Here is a 20,809-nt window from a genome sequence, read left to right on the forward strand (position 1 = left end):
GTAGTACTAGTAGTAGTAGTCAAAGAACTTTATTGAAAATCCATGATAATGTGATCGGAAAGATGATTGAAGAAAAAATCCAAACTCGAGTAGTAGTAGTAGTAGTACTTGTAGTAGTAGTAGTAGTAGTAGTAGTAGTAGTAGTAGTAGTAGTAGTAGTAGTAGTAGTAGTAGTAGTAGTGGGAAGTAGGGGGGTAGTAGTGGGAAGCCGTGTGGGTGACTGGTGTGCTTTAACCAAGAGGCTGGCGAGTGTTGCAGAGACCCAGCCCCACGCGGCTTACCACTTATTCATCTCTGCCATTCAGTCTCGGTGGTCATACTTGCAGCGCGTTGCTAATGCTGACGGGGCACTCTACGCACCCCTGGATCGCGTCCTAAATGATCAGCTGCTGCCTGCATTCACGGGCCATTCTGTGCCGGTTGAGGGAGGTTTGCGAGCACTGCTTTCCCTTCCAGCAAAGCTTGGTGGTCTTGCGGTCCGTAGCAATGTGTCACGGGCGGCTGCTGAGCGCACCTTGTGCCGAGACGCCATTGCACCCATGGTGGAGTTGGTAGTCGGTGGCACCTCCACGCATGAGGTGTCGTCTGTGGTAACAGCATGCAGGACATTGGCTGCAGGTGCTCGGGCGGCGCGCCGTGTTCAGCAGCGGAACTTGGCAGAGGAGATCCGATCCGGCCTCCCGCCCACGCAACGGCTACTGGTAGAGGTCGCAGGTGAAGATGGCGTCTCAAGTTGGTTGACGACTCCACCTGCGACTACAATGCCTGGGACCGTTTTCAGCAGGACGGATTTCCGTGATGCTGTGGGCCTACGATATGGCCTTCCCTTGGAAGGTTTGCCAGCATCATGCGTGTGTGGCAAAGACATGACAAGCCACCACGCTATGACATGCCCCTGTGGCGGGTACCCAACGCAACGTCACAACGAGGTTCGGGACCTGCTGGCTAGTGCCATGTCCGAGGTGGCGTATGATGTCGAGTTGGAGCCTGTTCTGCTGCCTCTCGATGGTGAGACGGTCTCAGGTATTAGAGCTGATGCCGCTCGTGCAGACATACGGGCTCGCGGTTTCTGGACGCGACAGCAAAACGCCTTCTTTGATGTTCGGGTTACCCACCCAAGGCCGTCTTTGCTGTCGCGTTCGGGAGTAGCGAGCCAGTTGTCTGACAACGAGAGGCAGAAGAAGCGCCAGTACTCGAGCCGGATCAACAACGTCGACCGCGGTTCGTTCACGCCGTTGGTTTTCGCCACCAATGGGCAGTGTGCGCCGGAGGCGTCAATATTCCTGAAGTCGTTAGCAGCTCAAATCAGTGAGAGGAACCGTGATCTCCCCTACTCACTGATCATGCGCCAGCTTCGTGCCCGGATCAGTGTGTGCCTGATTCGCTGGCAAATAACTTGTCTGCGGGGGTCACGGCACTCGTACCGCCGAAGGCTCATGGGTGCTGGTCATGGCGGTTTTGTGGTGGAGTGTAGGGCCCGCGCCCACCTGGCTGTTTAGCATGCCTGACCTAACTGTTTCATGATATTGTCTGTATTTTTGTTGTAGCAATTTTGCTATTATATGTTGGTCATGATTTGATGGTTGACTTGCCCGTTTTCTTTGTGTACCTTATCTGGTTTTCTCTTGTCTGGGTTGTTGGATGAGTTGGGTAAACGGTGCTGCTTTGATTGTGTTTGCGGATGCGGGTTTACTCTTTGTTTTGGTATTCGATAGTTGACTTGATTCTTTTATTTTATTTTCTTATTGGATTTTCCGATTTATTTGATTTGATTTTCCTATCTACGATATACTTGATTGGATTTGTCACCATTGCTTTCTTTGCTTCCGTTTTTTGAATTCTTCATTCCGGCACCCAGTTTGTTATCAAATAAAGTCAACGTTCTCAGTAGTAGTAGTAGTAGTAGTAGTAGTAGTAGTAGTAGTAGTAGTAGTAGTAGTAGTAGTAGTAGTAGTAGTAGTAGTAGTAGTAGTAGTAGTAGTAGTAGTAGTAGTAGTAGTAGTAGTAGTAGTAGTAGTAGTAGTAGTAGTAGTAGTAGTAGTAGTAGTAGTAGTAGTAGTAGTAGTAGTAGTAGTAGTAGTAGTAGTAGTAGTAGTAGTAGTAGTAGTAGTAGTAGTAGTAGTAGTAGTAGTAGTAGTAGTAGTAGTAGTAGTAGTAGTAGTAGTAGTAGTAGTAGTAGTAGTAGTAGTAGTAGTAGTAGTAGTAGTAGTAGTAGTAGTAGTAGTAGTAGTAGTAGTAGTAGTAGTAGTAGTAGTAGTAGTAGTAGTAGTAGTAGTAGTAGTAGTAGTAGTAGTAGTAGTAGTAGTAGTAGTAGTAGTAGTAGTAGTAGTAGTAGTAGTAGTAGTAGTAGTAGTAGTAGTAGTAGTAGTAGTAGTAGTAGTAGTAGTAGTAGTAGTAGTAGTAGTAGTAGTAGTAGTAGTAGTAGTAGTAGTAGTAGTACATGTAGTAGTAGAATTTATTATTTTGATAGGGAAGGCCCTACAGACGTTGCCGTCTTGTTACAGGGAACCCTAAGTGCTCTTTACAGAGCGGAACAGAAACGGATAGATGCTCAACCTGACGACACGAGACAGGCAGAGAAATCCACCTATCAGCGCCAAGGAAAGAAATACAGAACATGCCATATCTAGTGGTAGCAGCGGGCAAAGAAAGTGAAGAGAATGATTGCCCTCTTAGTGCGTCTCTCCAAGTAGCAGCCGAATGGAGGGTGAACATTGAGGAAAGAAGAGGACTTGTAAGCTTATGAATACAGCGGAAAACAAAAATAAAAAGCCTCAAGTTGAGACGAGATTCGAGGGAGTATAACTTAGCGTGCCGCAAAACAAAGACAGTCGGGGTACGGCGAGGGAGACCAAAAACCGTTTTCATGCTGATATGACTTAAAGTAACAAGGCGAGAGTATAAAGGTGGTGTCAGACAGTGAGCATACGAGTTGCTGGCGTATTCAATAGTGGATTGGATGAGAGATAAATAAAATATTCGCTTAGTTGTGTGATCTACTGTACGGCGGCAGTGGCGGAATGCTCCTATCTTCTTATAAACAGATGTACATACATGGATGACTTGATCCTCAAAGGTGAGGTGTTGGTCAATAATAAGGCCAAGATAACGCGCTGTGGCAGAAGGTCGAATATCGACACCACCATGCAATGGTAAGATCCGGCGGAAGAGGCAGAGCCTTCTTCCGAAGCACCATGAACTTCGTTTTCTGGGCATTCAAGATGAGACCAATGCTTCCAAGGTACGTATTTAGTCTGTTCAACTCACTTGTCAGCTTGTGCTGAAGTGCTCCACTTACAGTGTAATATAAAAGGCGATATCGTCAGCATACTGTTGGGACTCTGCGTGGCGAAGTACTCCAGGGGCATGTCGCACGTACAAAGAGAATAACAGAGGCCCTAGCACCGACCCTTGCGGAACGCCTCGTGTACAATGTGTCTCGTCTCCTCTGTTATTTCCAATTTTCACCTGTTGTCGTCGACCCTGGAGATAGCTGGAGAACCACTGTACTATAGTGCTCATGTCCACGAGTACAACCCTGCAATACTCGCCCTTGTCCACACTCATCATCCAGCGGTTTACTCATATCCGCAGTGCACTAGTTGTATCGGGGTGAATCAGAATCGGACACGTCTTCACAGCGCGGCCACGGTCCCCGTTACTCGGACTCGGTGTCACTCAGGTCAGGACTGTATTCAAGCCTCAACGCGGCCTCAAGGCTGTGGCCTTTCGCTCCCTCAAATCAGAGTCGTTCCTCCTCTCTCGGCTTGCTACCAACGTCACAAACTTGAAAAACGAAGACGCCACGAGCGGAGGGTGAATTGAAGGAGATCGAGCACGGCAGCTTTGTTCCCAAACCTCCGCGGGCCTTGGTCTTCTCCGCCACGGGTGGAGCTGGCAAGGCAGCCGCACGGTCTGCACTACTGAAGCGTATTGCCTCCATGACATCGGAGAACTTGATCGGGCGAATCATACTCAACAGTCATGGCGTGGATCCGGTGTCGGCTGAGCTGCGGTCTGCTAACAGTACACCATGGTACACTAGCGTTGCCTGCCTTCGCGATGCCCGCCGTACATCTACCGGTACATGTATGTACCAGCCGCAGCCTAGTGCCAGGCAGTAGTGGGTTTGTCTAGTGCTCGAGTCCTGGCAGCCAGTGATCATGGTGATGGTGATGCTGCCATTCGCTTCACATGTATCCATTTTGTTATGTATCATTGTGCATTCATGATTGTTTGTGCATTGTTTCATTATTTGCCATGGCGACCCCAGTAAGTCCACGTAACTAATAACTGGCAAGGCCGGGTTAACCGGTTGGGCCTTTTTTCTTCTATTTTCTTCATTCCTGCGCCTAGCGCCTGTGTGGGTCATTGTGGCTGAGAGTGAGAGTAACAGTGAGAGTGAGAGTGAGACTAAGAGCCTGGTGAGAGTGAGACGGTAACAATGACACTGGCGGCAACAGTCAGTGAGAGTGAGAGTGAGACCGTAGTAACAGTGAGAGTAACAGTGACAGTGACTCGAGCCTGGTGAGACTCAGAGTGAGACTAAGAGCCTGGTGAGACTGAGAGTGAGACTAAGAGCCTGGTGAGACTGAGAGTGAGACTAAGAGCCTGGTGAGAGTGAGAGTGAGACTAAGAGCCTGGTGAGAGTGAGAGTGAGACTAAGAGCCTGGTGAGACTGAGAGTGAGACTAAGAGCCTGGTGAGAGTGAGAGTGAGACTAAGAGCCTGGTGAGACTGAGAGTGAGACTAAGAGCCTGGTGAGACTGAGAGTGAGACTAAGAGCCTGGTGAGACTGAGAGTGAGACTAAGAGCCTGGTGAGACTGAGAGTGAGACTAAGAGCCTGGTGAGAGTGAGAGTGAGACTAAGAGCCTGGTGAGAGTGAGAGTGAGACTAAGAGCCTGGTGAGACTGAGAGTGAGACTAAGAGCCTGGTGAGACTGAGAGTGAGACTAAGACAGTAAGAGCCTGGTGAGAGTGAGACCGTAGTGAGACTCAGAGTGAGAGTGAGAGTCGGAGAGTGAGAGTTGTTGTTGTTGTTGTTGTTGTATATTTTGCTTCGCAGATTCTGCAGGTTGCCCAATAACAAGAAAGCGTGCCCTAACAACCGTGAAGAAAGAGTTGAGTGTGAGATTGAAGATCAGAGACAGACTGGAGACAGACTCGGGAGAGTGATGTTTGTTTCGCTTCGCTCCTTTTTTTAATCTCCTGGTATGATCACCAACACCATGGCATGATGCCGCTTTGAGTCAGCCGATGCGTGGGTGGAGGACCAAGTCCCTGCTTGGTGGTCCGACTTTCTGAGGGAGTACTCCGAGTAGTAAAATAATACATGATGTACCAGTATTTTACTACTCCCTAAACAATGATTTTAATGATTTTTGGAACATACCGCGGTAAAAAAGGGAAAAAGAAAGAAAAAATGGGCAAAATGAGTCATTGAATGACTCACACAACCGCGTCACGTGCCAAATTTTCAGCTCCACATTTTGTTATCCTCTGTTTCATGTTTATTTTGCGTGTGGTTTGAAAGTACAAGTAGCTATTCCTCTCTGTGCGCTTGTGCTGCAGCCTGATTTTGTACCCTAGCCCTGTCACCTGTGCCTGTGTCTCCTGTTTAGTATTCATTATCATCAAAGTTAGTTGCCTGTTGGCCGTCAAAAAAACCCACATCTCTTGATCTACAGTCCAGTCCGAGTGACTGTGTGTGCGTGCCGCTGAGCCTCAAATCTTCACCACCCGTAGAAAAATAACTGCATGGCCATCCATTGGCATTGCGTTGGATTCTTAGCTGCTAGTTCTAGTCAATAATTCATTTTGCATACTGACTCCAGGCGGCGGTGAAGAGACAAATTTCCGTATTGACGCAAGGACTCTACAAGAGCAGTGCATTGTACATTGCTGAACATTTGTGGAGTTGACATTCTGATCCTATATTCGAGCATGATGGCTGGAATCGTCCGCCAGGACCTGAGTCGCAAGGTAGCCATCATTACCGGTGGAGCGCAGGGCATTGGCAAGGCATTCTCTGTGGCGTTCCTGCAACGAGGCGGCAAGGTACGGTCACAAATCCACACCCAGTGCATAGCATAGCAGCACACCAAAAACCACCAATAAAGTTTCTCCTAGCATACACATCGCCGGCATAGCCAGTAGCAAACTACAGGCAACTTCGCTGATATTAGTAATAACGACTGCGGATATAACGACAATTCGCTTCCGTAACCAGAGCAAAGTCCCATCTACTATAAAGGCCATATAATTTTATATATATAACGAAGTGCTATCTCTAACGAGTTAACGAGGAGAAATCTGTCGTTAAAATAGAAATCGTTATACAGAAATCGATACATATACTGTCCTATTGAGCGTTGAGAATGAGTGAGAATCGTTACTTTTGGTACACGTAAACTGGTCAATTTTGGGAAATCGTTATAATTATTTATATATATATGCGGCGCGTCGTTAGAATAATGGCTTTTTCTGTAACTGTTATACATACAACGAGACTTCGGGTATAAGGACACTTCGCGAATCGGGACACTTTTCTAATGCCCCGCCGAGTGTCGTTATACGCAACGTTGACTGTAGCCTTGCCCTTTCTCGTTCTGCCGGTGTATGTTCATGTACATTTGTCTGTCCCCGGGGAAAATTGCGGAAAAAATCGGAAAAAAACGCGGGGAAAACGCGGCGTAATATGGCATAATTTGCGGTGAATTTGCGGTAAATATGCGGTGAATAATATTGATGTGCGGCAATTTTCAGTGAGTATGTAGTGAAATCAATCAGTTACAAGTCTCTGGTGTAAGCACTCGTCATATTTGAGTAAAAAGCCGCCACGATGAGACGTTGCTGACCGAACAGTGCACTGTGTGTACGTGTAGTGCAACAAAAAAGTTCAAAAAACGCGGGAAAATCGCGGGAAACGCGGTCTTTTAAAAAATCGCAAAAAACACGGGAAAAAAACGCGGCCGCGGAATCGCAATTTTCCCCGGAGACAGATTTGTAGTCATTCTCTGTGTCTCTGTGTCCTCCGACAAAGTGTGCTATGTGCTTCCATTCTCTGATGGGCCACCATCAAGTCAAATTTTGTTGGTGTCATGGTTCACGACGGTTGCAGGGCGTTGTGGCGACACGAACAATGCCGTGCCGCTGTCACGGACTGTTCAGCGTGTAGCAAGAAGGAACCTGGAGTGGCCCAATCTTTTTTTGGGTTATCTACTCCTCTTGGTGGTGCTAACGGAATACAAACGGAAAGTGTTCCCAATTTGTTTCTGTGTACTGTAATTTCACAAATTTTTAGTGTACTTATATTTCGGGTACTTTCGGTGCGTCTGTTTCATACCTAAAATTTCAATACACCGAACTAACACTAACACACATAATCCAATAGGGAACTGCTTCTAAGCACCTAACTTTTCTGTACAGAGAAGCAGTTCCCTATTGGATTATGTGTGTTAGTGTTAGTTTGGTGTATTGAAATTTTAGGTATGAAACAGACGCACCGAAAGTACCGAAAATAAAAGTACACTAAAAATTTGTGAAATTACAGTACTGTAAACCGCCCAATATTCGCGTCACTAAATTTTCGCGATTTCTTAGAACCAGCAAGTTTGCGATGGCAAAAGTTCGCGAAGCACTGGGGGCCACTTACATACACCCACTGTTGAAGTTAGATTTCACGGTGGTTAATATTTGCGTTACGCTCTTCTCGCGAAAATAGCGAACATTAATCCGTCGCGAATATTAGGCAGTTTACAGTATATGATATTATCATGTGACTGATCATGTGACTTATCATGTGACTGGTCATGTGACTGATCATGTGACTGGTCATGTGACTGGTCATGTGACTGGTCATGTGACTGGTCATGTGACTGTTATCTCCCTTATCATGTGACTATTTAGGTGATGATTGGAGATCTCCAGCCGACTGTGGGAAGTGACACATGTTCAGAACTGCAGAGCAAATTTGGAAAGGCCAACGTAGCGTTCACACAAGTGGACGTCACCGACCACGATCAGCTTGATGGTACGTTACGAGGGCACGCACAGGCGTGTGTGTGTCTATACCTGTGTGTACGTGTGTGTATGTGTGTGTACGTGTGTGTACGTGTGTGTATGTGCATGTGTGTCTATAGAGGACTTTCCAATGAGTCATACCGTGCGGCCTATGAGGATTCGGGCCAAAGATCATCGAGTTCACCACCGATCACGGGACTTGAAACGGAGCTTGGGTGGCAAAAAAAGAAGACTGCACTGGAAGGAAATAGTGTTTTTCGAAAGCAGTTCCATTTTGCATACTGTAGTTTGAGAATACCAAAGGGCTGCTCGCGATCGGATGTTCCCACACCTGGATCGTCTTTGAGTTGTTATCGTTTTCCCAACGATGGAGAACGACGGAACCAGTGGATGACGGACACACGACTCGAGAACTTCGCTCCTTATGCAAGTACTTCGAAGTATACGAATATTGTTCCATCACTTCGTTGGCGAAGAGAAAAGTCATGATCATCCCCTGTCACCCCAGTACGTATCGAACTAACTAACCAACTAAATTGTTCAGCTCATTTGTAGCAGCACCAGTGAAGGCGGAAACACGAAGATGATTCCGAACACTATCAACTTACTTAGTTTGTTGGGGTGCAAGGTATAGCTGGAGTTTGATGATTGATAGTACTGATGCTGATGGTAATGACTAATGTACCCAGCTCTATTATGCACGTACCTCTACATGACTGGTGGTGCTAGCTATTCTAGTACTGGCCCTGGGTGCAACTCATCATCTCTTCCATGCGAGTCATGGTGTATGCCTCATGTTCTGCACAATGTGTATTTCCTTTGTCATGGATAAAATACTCTGATCGACCTACTTGCGCAATCTTCTTCTGCTTTCCACTTGGTTGCTGCGCTGTGCAGTTCTTCATTTGCTGCGGCAAATACTAGTATACCTCATCTTCTGTCTTTCTGGTCAATTAGGTACATGTATTCAGCTTCTTGATCTTCTTGTGGTGAGGATCATCTTGATCTTACTTCTTCTGTAACTCTTGCAAAGGCAGTAATGGAGGACACTCTACCGGTAATCAGCAACTGCTTATGGAGAATGCCAGGTCGAGGGACGACCAGGAAAAAACAATTGCTGTATTGGATGTGCATTCATCAGCGTGTTTTAAGATCAGGACAACTAAGTTCGCCACTACACCAGCTTTTGGCTACATAGGAGCAATGATGATGATGGCTGTGTTTGACTTTGTCAGCTTTCGTGCTACCAGCCACCACATGTCAACATTGTCATATTCGTACTGATAAGGAAGAAAAACCCACACACGCATGCACACACACACACACACACATGGATACACTGACAGGCATGCAAAGCAAGAGAGAGAGAGAGAGAGAGAGAGAGAGAGAGAGAGAGAGAGAGAGAGAGAGAGAGAGAGAGAGAGATAGAGAGAGAGAGAGAGAGAGAGAGAGAGAGAGAGAGAGAGAGAGAGAGAGAGAGAGAGAGAGAGAGAGAGAGGAGAGGAGAGAAGTGAGACTACTTGTAGGTTATGGGCACGGTGCTCCAATTTCTGCCCAGCTGAAGTAAAATCCATGTACACTATTTTCGTGTAGTGTTCATTGACGGTGCCAGCCACTGGTGAGTGACCCAGTGGTGTAGGTGTTGACATTCAGCACACATCACATTTCAGTCTCCAACGTAAATTCAGTCAAAACAACACTGCACTGCAGCAACATGGGAGCATGCTTCTCCCAGGCCCACCATGCAAGTGCAGTGTGCGCCAAAAACAATTCCAGATAATTCAGCAGCTACCCAAGGATGGACAGGTTCGGCAAAAACACTCCACGAGTGCCTGACGTTTGCAAGCGAATTTTGTTGACAGTTGTTGCTTCTTCATTCGATTGGGCAAGACACGATAATGTGCCAACCCAGCCAGCAATGAGACACATGCATTTGTATCCATCAGGGCTATTGTAAGACTTTAGAGAGTCCTTTGCATGTGCGCTGGGGACATTCACTAAATATTTAGAGAGGCCTGGATACCCAACGCAGGGGGATTGGCTGAAAGGTCTTCGTCCATAGGTAAATATGGGTAAATATGGATCAATGTGCTGGGCCCACGGATTCTGTCAATCTTCTCGCGGCAACGCCTCTTCAAGGCTGGAATAAACAGTAGAGTAACTGCGGCTAGTAATCCTCGCGACTTACCGAAACTATTCACCACATCAAAGAAAAGCAAAAGTGCTTCACCACTGCGACGGCCGGCCTGCAACATCATTTGAACCGTACACCGAACAACACATTTGATTCTCTTTTTGCCACCCAAGCACATTTTACCGTAGGACACGGACTTGTCTTATGGGTGATCTTTGGGTGGACACCGGGAAGGCGCCAAAAAGGTGATGTAATGGAAAGTCCTCTATACGTGTGTGTACGTGTGTGTATGTGCGTGTGATTCACTGGCCAAAAAAGCCACTTCGTAGCTGCGTGGTGTAGACCAGGCTGAATAGTGAGCATCAATTCTTCAGCCTTGCAAGCTGTCGAATGGTGCAATCCCAGCACAAGTTCCTATGGCTTCTGCTGTTGCATCGCTATAATCGTCTCCGGCGATGGGCGTCAAATGGTCATGTGCGTGTGCATGTCTTGTCCTTTGATCGGAGACGTCAGACATTCTTACTGCATTCTCTCCTACCTAATCTCAATTTATCCTGACTGCCTCCTCTCTCTCTCTCTCTCTCTCTCTCTCTCTCTCTCTCTCTCTCTCTCTCTCTCTCTCTCTCTCCCTCTCTCTCTCCCTTGTTCTCTCGTAGAAATGTACCGCTTGACACTGCGTAAGTTCTCTCGCCTGGATGTGGTCGTAAACAACGCTGGTGTCGGCTATGAAGTGGAGAACTCTGCCCCGGACTGGTGGCGCAAGACTGTCGCCATTAATCTGGTAAGAGGGGGAATCCCCTCCTCGTTCACTTCCCAGCCCCTTGCTCCTACTCATCTCTCACAAACGCATGTGGTTTGTGGGTGTGAAGGCACTTTCGAACGACTCAGCATGCGGGTAATGTAAGCAATGCTCCTCGCCGACTGCCTTTTCTAGCCTTTTCAGGGCCACTACTGATTCCACGTATTCCCGCCAGGGCACACGCTGACGCGTGCAAGTGTATGCACTGCCAGGACGAGTATACTCGTCCTCGGGAAAACAGCGTACATTGTTTGGACGAGTTAACTCGTCCTCGGTCCTCAAAGGGCTAGGAATGTCGTGAGCCAACAGTAGACCACAGTGGTTAGTGGTCAGTGGTCAGTGGTCAGTGGTCAGTGGTCAGTGGTTAGTGGTCAGTGGTTAGTGGCGTATCCGCAACACATGTATGTGTATGTGCACTCTGGTAGTTGTGTCTGCTTGTGTGCACCCTGGTATTCGTGCACGTGTGTGTGTGTGTGTGTGTGTGTGTGTATTTGTACGCAGTCCATTTTCCTGGGTTGTTGCTATGGTGTTGCTATGGTGTTTTCAGACCGCGCTGATCGACTCTACATATTTGGCGAAGTACTACATGAGCTCAGAGAAGGGTGGCAGTGGTGGTGTTGTGGTCAACATTGCCTCCATGGGTGGTGAGTTTGTGTGCACTCTCTCGTACATGTACATGCACGCACACACACTTCTGCATGCACACACGCATGCAGACACACACACACACACACATACACACCATTTGACCATTCTCTAACGCCCATTGCTGGAGGCGATGATAGCGATGCTACAGCAGAAGCCATAGCAATTTGTGCTGGGATTGCACCATTCAACAGCTTGCAAGGCACACACACACACACACACACACACACACACACACACACACACACACACACACACACACACACACACACACACACACACACACACACACACACACACACACACACACACACACTACTACTACTACTACTATTGACAGCTGCCAGAATTGGCCACGCCGCTCCCAGATGGGAGGTACTGTCAGAGAGATTAGGGGGGAGGAAGGCAATGCTCCAAGTGGCGATCCGGATCTTGCCGCCTCCGGAACCGTCGGTTGTGGCAAACATGGCAGTGAAACTTGAATTGCTGGCGTTCAGCCATGGTGGGGCGCTTTGGACAGGTTCCACAACGGTGACGCTTGAGACCCGCAGCCGATTTAAACGAACGCTGACAGGTTGTGCAAGTTACACCCGGAACAACAAGAGGAGCAGGGGCCGGCGGCTGGTCACACACACACACACACACAATTTCGCACACACATTCTCTCTCTGTCCATTACTAGTGGTCCATTACAATGTGTGTAGGCACATGCATAGTTCCTGTAGGTATAGTCCAACCAGAAGTTCATGTTTAGCACTTAGGAAGTCGGGGCTTGGGCAGCGCGCAAGCGTTCAACGCCCTGGAAGTGACAATTTGTATTCTGTAAATATACAGTAATTCGTCAGCAATTTATTTTTCCGGCTATATTCGGCACCGATCTGAAACGCCGCAATTAAAACGCTGAGAAAATCATGAAATGGTGTAATTTTTGCAGTGCCGAAAATTTGTGTATTTCCAGTGGGAGGTGTTGCCGGGCGCATGCTGCCACTTTCCAACTGTACTTGATTTTGTATAAAGTTTAGAATGAATTCCAGGCTGTGTATGTTTTCCTGCCTGATATTGCCTGTCTTGCTGTATAATTGTGCGCTTTGGACCTTATCGCAAACATTAACCGACGTCGTCAATGTATGGCACCGGAAGAAACTACGTACCATCATTGGTATCACGTACCCACAACGAATCTCGAACACAGCGCTGTATGCCAGAACCGAGCAGACCCCACTATCCCAAGTCTGCAGGCAACGGAGACTGCTGTGGTTCGGCCATGTAGTGAGGGAAGGCGAAGAATCGTCCTCTTTCCAAGCCCTCCTAATGTCGATCAACACAACAGACATACGACGACCCCGAGGACGGCCACGTCTGAGATGGATCGACGTTGTCAAGAAAGACTTACAATGCATTAATCTGTCGCTTCTGGATGCTGTGCAATCTGCTTCTGATAGAGCTGCTTGGCTCGAAATTGTTAACAGATGCGTTGACCTCATGCAATGAGTGAAATGCGAACTGTCATTATTATTATTATTATTATTATTATTAGAATGCATGCACGAGATGCGCACCGGCGAGTGTGCATACCGTGCACTCAGGTGTTGGGATGTGGCATAGGGGACACCCAACTGGAGCTGTGTTCGTGTGTGTATGTGTGTGTTCGTGTGTGTTCTTAATGTGATTGTTGTCGTCGCTGGTATTTCCGTTTAACCTTTCCGCAGGTCTTCAAGCTATGCCGTTTAGTCCAACGTACTCTGCATCGAAGCATGGAGTCATTGGCTTTACACGTGCAACGGAGGTACGGGTGTGTGTGTGTGTGTGTGTGTGTGTGTGTGTGTGTGTGTGTCCATACGTGCTTGTGTATGTATTTACAATGCATTCTCTGACAGAAACTCACTGCGGGTATGCAAATCCCCAGCATGATCATGGCAGATATTCGTATTGCACACACGCTATCCTTCGTTTGTACGTACAGTCAACTTCGCTTATAACGACACTCGGCGGGGCATCAGAAAAGTGTCCTTACTCGCGAAGTGTCGTTATACCCGAAGTCTCATTATATGTGTCACAGTTGGAAGGGACTTTGCTCTGGGCATGAAAATTATGTCGTTATTCACGGATTGTCGTTATATCCGCAGTCGTTATTAGCCAAATTACTACTACATTGCTCTGGCTTGCAGCACACACCGCGCGCTACCAACAGATGCAGAACATGGTGCTGTTGTGCGTTGTACACGTGTGTGTGTACATGTATGTACGTGTGTGTGTGTGTGTATGTGTGTGTGTATGTGTGTGTGTATGTGTGTGTGTGTATGTGTGTGTGTGTGTGTGTGTGTGTGTGTGTGTATGGTCGGCGGCGACTGTTCTACACTGCTGTCTGTGCATAGTTTTGGCCGGCTCAGTACGGCGTGAGCGTCTACGCCATCTGTCCAGGATTCGTCCAGACAGACATGCTCAAGTCTGGAATGGAAAATGAAGCATTCTCTGATATCGTGCAAGCCCGTGGAGTACTGACGTAAGTTGCTGCTCGTTAAATACTCTTGTCGTGTTCACCATCTTATAGTCTAGTGCTGATCAATGAAATCCAGTCGTGTCCCTCAAGTTTGCGCCATTTCGCAGCCCAGCGTTCGCAGGTGTCTAAGGCTGCGCTACGCCCGGTGCGTACTTGAGTGACGTGACTGGATCTCATTGGGCAGCACTGTCTATTATTCATGAGGACAACCAAACTGAAATCGAATACGGCAACATGACGACAGCAAGCCAGCCTGTAGAATAGTATAGTAGTGTGTGTGTCAGTCAGTCCTGCATGTACATGCATACCAAGCGTACAAGTACATATACGAGTACAATACATTTCAGGCCTGCATGCGTGTCAGTAGCGCTTACAAGTTGATACAACCCACGCAGAGGAACGTAATGACCGGTATGCACAACCCACACGCATCACTTGACCACATAGTACTGTAGTATTCACGTATGTCATCATCATCATCATCATCATCATCATCATCATCATCATCATCATCATCATCATCATCATCATCATCATTGGAAACGGCCTCTTGTACGGGCTTGAAACGGTGATAACCGAGATTATGTGCAAAAATCGTGATAGATATTCAGGTAAAATATGACATTTAACAGTTGAATGATTAGTACCAAATAGATATTCAAATGCTGATTATTTCACCAGATAGATATTGAATGACAGATGATGTTACTTTACCAAATAGTTATTTAAAAAATGTGATGTTATCCATAGTGATATTGTTGAGAGGCATAGCATAAAAATTCACTATGCGGCCAAACGACACTGGGCCACAAAGGAATTCACCCGCCGTCTGTTATAAGACCCTCGGCAACCACGAAAACACGTAATGGCCCACCTCAAGAGGCAAAACGTCATCATCATCATCATCATCATCATCATCATCATCATCATCATCATCATCATCATCATCATCATCATATGACCAAGCCGCTTTTACGGGCAACAATATTATGAATATAAAACGCAAGGTATTGTAAGAGCAATTTTCTGAAAATAATGTTAAAACACGAAAGATAAAAATGCATTATCACACCGTAGCCACTTTTATGGGCAAATTCCAATACAAGGCAATAAGAAAACGAGGATGAAGTTAACCTTTTAACCCAAAGAAAAGACAAAAGATGTCAACAATAGAACTACAAATATAAAAAACAAACATCAGGTCATAAAAACTACTTTAAAACATAACCAAATGACAGCAAAGCGTGGAGAATGAGATTGACTTACAAAACAAAAGTAGTCCTACTATGCTTACAAAACAGAATCTACCTACACCACTAAGGAAGAAACATTAAATGATTGCAGTCTCACAAACACCGGCCTCTATCTAACGACCCATCAAACAATAACTCCTGAAATTCTTGACTGACTTTTTCTGGTAGGAGCTACGGCAGCCACGAAAACAGGTCACTGCCCAACGGAGTAAAGTGAACGAGAGCAGGCACCGCAATCGACCCATAACCAGCGAGTAGGCCAAGTCACTGTGTTTATCGACATACTGGGCTGCAAGACACTTGAGAAAGCGGTCTGCCTCCCGGCCACACATGCCATTCGTGGCGAAAACCAACGGGGTGAACGTGCCTCGGTCTATATTCACAACACGCGCTTCGTATTCCCGCTTTTTCATGCCTTCATGCTTTTGGAGATGGCGCTGGACTTCTGGACGCGACAGCAGGTTTGGCTTTGGGTGAGTCACCCGAACATCAAAAAAAGCCTCCTGCTGCCTGGACCAGAAACCCCGCGCCCTCACATCGAGGCGAGCTTCGGATTTCCTGTTGGCTGTACGATGGGGAAGATCCTCCCCAGCAAATGGCGCTAGCACCGGCTCCACCTCCACGTCAGGCAATACCTCCGACAGTACAGCCGCCAGCAAATCGCGAACATCATTATGGCGTGCGATGGTGTAGCCGCCAGTAGGACAAGCCATTGCATGCTCATTGGTTAGAGTTGCTCCACAAACACAAGTCTCAGGGAGGCCATCCAGCTCCAAACCGTATCGGAAGCAGAGAGCATCCCGGAAATCAGATTTATTGAGTATGGTTACTGGCTGATTGTATGACGGTTGGGCGGTCAGCCAGCTGGAGGTGCCTTTCTCACCCGCTGTTTCTAACAGTAGCCGCTGGCACGGAGACAGTCCAGGGCCAATCTCTGCCTGCACACCACGCGAAATCTGGTCCCGCTGTGCTCTCACCCGGCGCAGCCCAGCACGCACCGCAGCAACAGCCTCAGCGACACCACACGGACCACTAGGATTAGTCTCGCCAGGCTCTTCGACGCCCAATCCCACGGCAACAGGCTCCGCACGCAGCGCAGAGAACGATCCGGCATCAGGTAGTTGGTCAAGATCAGGCGGAGGCGGACCCGCAGGTGGAGGCGACAACGCGCCAGCATAATCAGGCGGAGGCGGTCGCACATGTGGCTGGTCTAGACCAGGCGGAGGCAGCGACGCACGAGCACAGTCAGGCAGAGGCGGTTCCGCATGCGGAGGCAGTGACACGGCAGCACGGTCAGGCGAAGGCAGTCGCACCGGTGGTTGGTCTAAGCCAGGTAGGGGCCGTCCCACAGGTGGAGGCAGCGACGCACCAGCACAGTCAGGCGGAGGCGGCCGCGGAGGCCGAGGCAGCGACGCATCAGCACAGGCAGGCAAAGGCGGTGACATATTAGCACAATGATGCGGGGGTGGTCCCATAGGTGGTTGGTTAATATCACGCAGAGGCGGTCCCGCAGGCGGAGGCAGTGACGCACCAGCACAGTCAGGCGAAGGCGATGATAGCGCAAAGCTGAACCAGAGGATCAGTGGCACTGACAAAGGCCTGATGTTCCCCAGCCGCGGCGAGGCCCCCATGCCGGACAGGCAAAGCCATTAGCCGACGTTGGTGGCTGGCCCGCACAATTCCATGACCCAGCAAAGCCGGCAGGAAATGGTCACTGAGGATATCATCCAAGGCCTCCAAAACGCCTGTCGAGAACGGCATTGAGCGCAAGTGGTAAGTCCACCGTGATGACAGGGCCTTGGAGAAGACGGTATACGCCGCATGAGGTTGAGTCTGGGCGATCTCACACAAGGTGCGCAGGTCACCAGCCCATCTATCTGCCAACTGCCCCATATAAGAGCGGCAGAAATCTTCTGACCCTAGGGCGCCCCCGAGGAATCGGCCGCCAGCGGCGGTAATCTGGATGCCACTGTCGAAGAAGATTTCTCTGGCCCTATCCAAATGCTCTGGCTTTGTGATCAGAACAGTTTCGGACGCGTTCGGGTAGTAACCATAACCAGGGCCAATGGCCCGGAGTTCATCCCAGTAATTCCGAAGGCGAGCCAGAAGACCTGCACCCGAGTCATCATCCGCGAACCAAGATTGGACAACACTGGGGCATGTCGCAGCCAGGCGCCTGACCAGTGGCATGATCGCCACAGCATAGGCTGCCATAGCCAGTGGGTCGCCCTGAGCCGTGCCTTCACGCGATTCGATTTCACCTCCACCAGACACAAACAGGCGGGAAACTGATCCATACGTGTTACGAAACACCGTTGCAAGCGGGGGGCAGAGACGCGGAATGTTGTGTAGCGCAGCCTGCCTATTCAATGCATTAAATGCATTGGAGGCGTCCACAAGCAAGACACCCTCAACCCCCGGGCCAGCGAACAGACGGGACATTGTGTGTACGGCGGCTTCGCAGGCAGATGGAACGCCCACACAGAGTTGGACAGGAGCTGTTACACTCAGCACATCACTTTCCACTACTGACATCACGGCACGACCAATGATACGCCGGTACACTTCGCCCACAGCGATGGGGCGCACGCCAGGTTTCTTATCGAGGGGTATTAAGCGAGCGGATGTAAATCCAATCATCGCGCAACCGGCAAGGCGCTCGGTACATATGCACCTCCCCGCGGCAGCAAGGGATGAACACAAACGCCTTGACGAGGCGTCATAGCACGTCAGCATTCGGCACCACGCCTCAGCGTCCAGGCCAGACGGTCCAGAGGAACCCTGCATGCCTCGGCCGATTTTCTTTATTAGCTCAGGGGTTATTTGTTGAAAGATGACCTGGTTGACAATCTCGGGATCACCCGGCAAGAGAGCCGAGGCAGGCGGTGTAACAGATGGCGGATGTTTCTTCAACAGGGCGTCACGGACCGTCTCTCCCGTGGTATCATCCACAATGTCGTTCATGGAAAGGACTCCACCAGAAGCGTTTGGCGCCAGGTAGCGAACAGCAGAAGAAATCTTTCCATTGAAAACGAGATTAGCGAACACCACGTCACTCTTCTCCTGTGAGGCGGGCCTGGGAGAGCCTCCGCCCGACGCCGGCAAGTGCGCCTGGATACAAAGGCACTCGCTCAGTAACTGTGGAATGTCGCAATCTCTCCACAGCACGAGACGTCTGCGAAGATGCTCACTATGGTTTTTCATGATCTTGGATTTGTGTGGTTTTTGCAAGAGAAGGTGACAAGTAACGCACACAGCTCTCCATGCGACATCTCTTTTACCGGAGTCATCCGCAAACCCAAGGATCAAAGATGCGAGCTCGTCAACAAAGGCTGCACCAGCGGATCCATGGGGTATAATGAACAGATTGCGTCTCCAGCCTACCACGACCTCGTAGGCATCAATGATTCTCGCGGAAAACGGATCACTGGCTACGCTCGCAACTCCACTACCGGCATCCGCTGGGCTGGGGATAGGCCTCAACCGTGCCTGAGCGGTTGATTCCACATCCACCTGGCCGCCACCAGCGCGGTGCTCCGTATTCATTCCATAATCCTCGGAGCTGTCAAGCACACTGCTTGGCTGGCTGCCACCGAGATCAGCCAGGAGCCGGGTATCCTCTCCAGGACCAGAGGGTAGGGTGGCACTTCGATTAACCGTGGCAAGGTGTGGGGAGCACTCATCACCCTCCTCGCCATTCTCACTAGAGCCGGAGGCATTCTCACTAGAGCCGGAGGCATTCTCACTAGAGCCGCCATCACCCTCCTGGCTGCTAATAACAGAGGCATCAAAAGCACTTGCCACGGTGAGAGGAGGCGCCAAATCCCGAGAGACAGAATGAACAACCGGAGGCCGCGACTGTAGACTTGCACCATCCACACCACAAGAGAGAGCTGGGGCATCATGATCATCATCATCATCAAAAAAAAAAAAAAAAAAATCATCATCATCATCATCATGCAGTCGTAAAATACCGTGCATGTGTGCATGTGCATGTGTACCGTCCCCCCCCCCCCCCCCCCCCAAAGAACGATGTTTGTTTCATGGACGATAAGAAACTTTGGCGACGACTCCCTAGAATGTGTATGACTGTGCTTTAGACATGTTCGAGTATGTGCATTTCCGTCTGTCCGTCTGTCCGTCTGTCCTCTCCATCTGCAGGCCGGAACGTATCGCCGAGGGTTTTATTCAGCTGCTGGACGAACGTCCCGACTCCGGCCAAGTGATGCGTGTCACCGTCCAGAAGGGAATTGATTACCAGAAGTACCGTGTTCCCAAGGCCAAGTTGTGAGGCACACAGTGGATACTCACAACGGTACACCGTTCCTTCTGATGTTTTGCTCGTTGTCGTACTTCTGGAACTGCTATTGCGCCCCTTCCCGGGTTTATTGACCCGGAGGTTATTGCCCGGACCTGGGGCATTTGCATCTTTTTTATTTATGTCCTGGGCTTTTTCACCCCGGGGTATTGTGCCAGACTCACATTGATTTTGGTACCATACCCCAGTTTTCTGTTGTCCCAGGTGATAGGCCCAATGGTCTATTCCACCACAACGGGGTATTTGTCTGTCATGGTTTGTTTCTGTCTATCATGGTTTGTTTGCTGCCTCTGTGCTGCACTGTAAGTTCATGCTTGTGACCAGGGAGTAGTACAATACCGGTATTGTACTACTCCCTGGTTGTGACCCTGTGTGATAATGCAGGACACGGTGTGATTATGCAGGACACGGTGTGATTATGCAGGACACGGTGTGATAGTGCAGGACGGTGTGATAGTGCAGGACGGTATGTTGGAGGTTAGGGTTAGTAGCTGTGCAATGTCAAGCACATACCTGGTGTGCAGGCATGAACCACAGTGACATACCAAACACACGCGTACACGTGTTCCACTTATGGCAGTCTGTCTTGTTATGTCTGCGCTGAAGCCTTACTACATATATTATTATAGTAGTTATTTTAGGATAGAGTTTTCTACTTGTGGACGTGTATGGCACACTGAACTTGTACGAGTAACTCATACTCGTCTACTAGTACAATGTCTCAATTTTAAAGGTTTTTTTTAGAGAAATTTGGACTCTTTTATATCTTGCACTGTTTCCCTGTTTGCACCATTCTCTGCACCTCCGCCACACACACACACACACACCGTACTGTGCCCTGCCCGTTCTGGGGACTTGACAGAAGAGAGTTCCCTGGCCTCGGAGTCCGCACACTTTTCCCTGTTTATGTTTAATTTTGACTTTTGATCGTATCTAGCGTTCTTATCCTCTTTTGTACATGTACTTCATTTATTTTTAGCATATTTTAATTCCAGATTCAGATTTCTATTTTCTCCCCTGGCTTTTATCGGGGCATTGTAAAGATTGGATGAGCCTGTCGACCCGTGTAAACTGGATGCCAATGTGAGCATGGGGATGTGGTCGCACACCTCATGTACCGGCATCAAGAGTATATCCAT

General features: G+C 48.7%; 1 protein-coding gene across 1 annotated transcript; it reads left to right on the forward strand.

The window, feature by feature from the left end:
• The first annotated feature begins 5,570 nt into the window (after positions 1 to 5,570).
• LOC135812232 (15-hydroxyprostaglandin dehydrogenase [NAD(+)]-like) lies at positions 5,571 to 20,741 on the forward strand. Its single transcript, XM_065325573.1, has 7 exons — positions 5,571 to 6,056; positions 7,908 to 8,031; positions 10,812 to 10,936; positions 11,502 to 11,598; positions 13,309 to 13,385; positions 13,975 to 14,102; positions 19,514 to 20,741. The coding sequence occupies exons 1-7, from the start codon at positions 5,943 to 5,945 to the stop codon at positions 19,641 to 19,643; spliced, it is 795 nt and encodes a 264-aa protein (XP_065181645.1). The 5' UTR covers positions 5,571 to 5,942; the 3' UTR covers positions 19,644 to 20,741.
• Positions 20,742 to 20,809: the final 68 nt, after the last annotated feature.

The sequence above is a fragment of the Sycon ciliatum genome, chromosome 3 (assembly GCF_964019385.1).
Source record: "Sycon ciliatum chromosome 3, ocSycCili1.1, whole genome shotgun sequence".
NCBI lineage: Eukaryota > Metazoa > Porifera > Calcarea > Leucosolenida > Sycettidae > Sycon > Sycon ciliatum.

Bases quoted from the DNA above. Each gene is read 5' to 3' on its own strand.
- LOC135812232 (XM_065325573.1), top strand. From the start codon at position 5,943: ATGATGGCTGGAATCGTCCGCCAGGACCTGAGTCGCAAGGTAGCCATC. The intron at 6,057-7,907 runs GTACGGTCACAA...GTGACTATTTAG, and splicing joins TCCTGCAACGAGGCGGCAAG to GTGATGATTGGAGATCTCCA. The intron at 10,937-11,501 runs GTAAGAGGGGGA...TGGTGTTTTCAG, and splicing joins AGACTGTCGCCATTAATCTG to ACCGCGCTGATCGACTCTAC.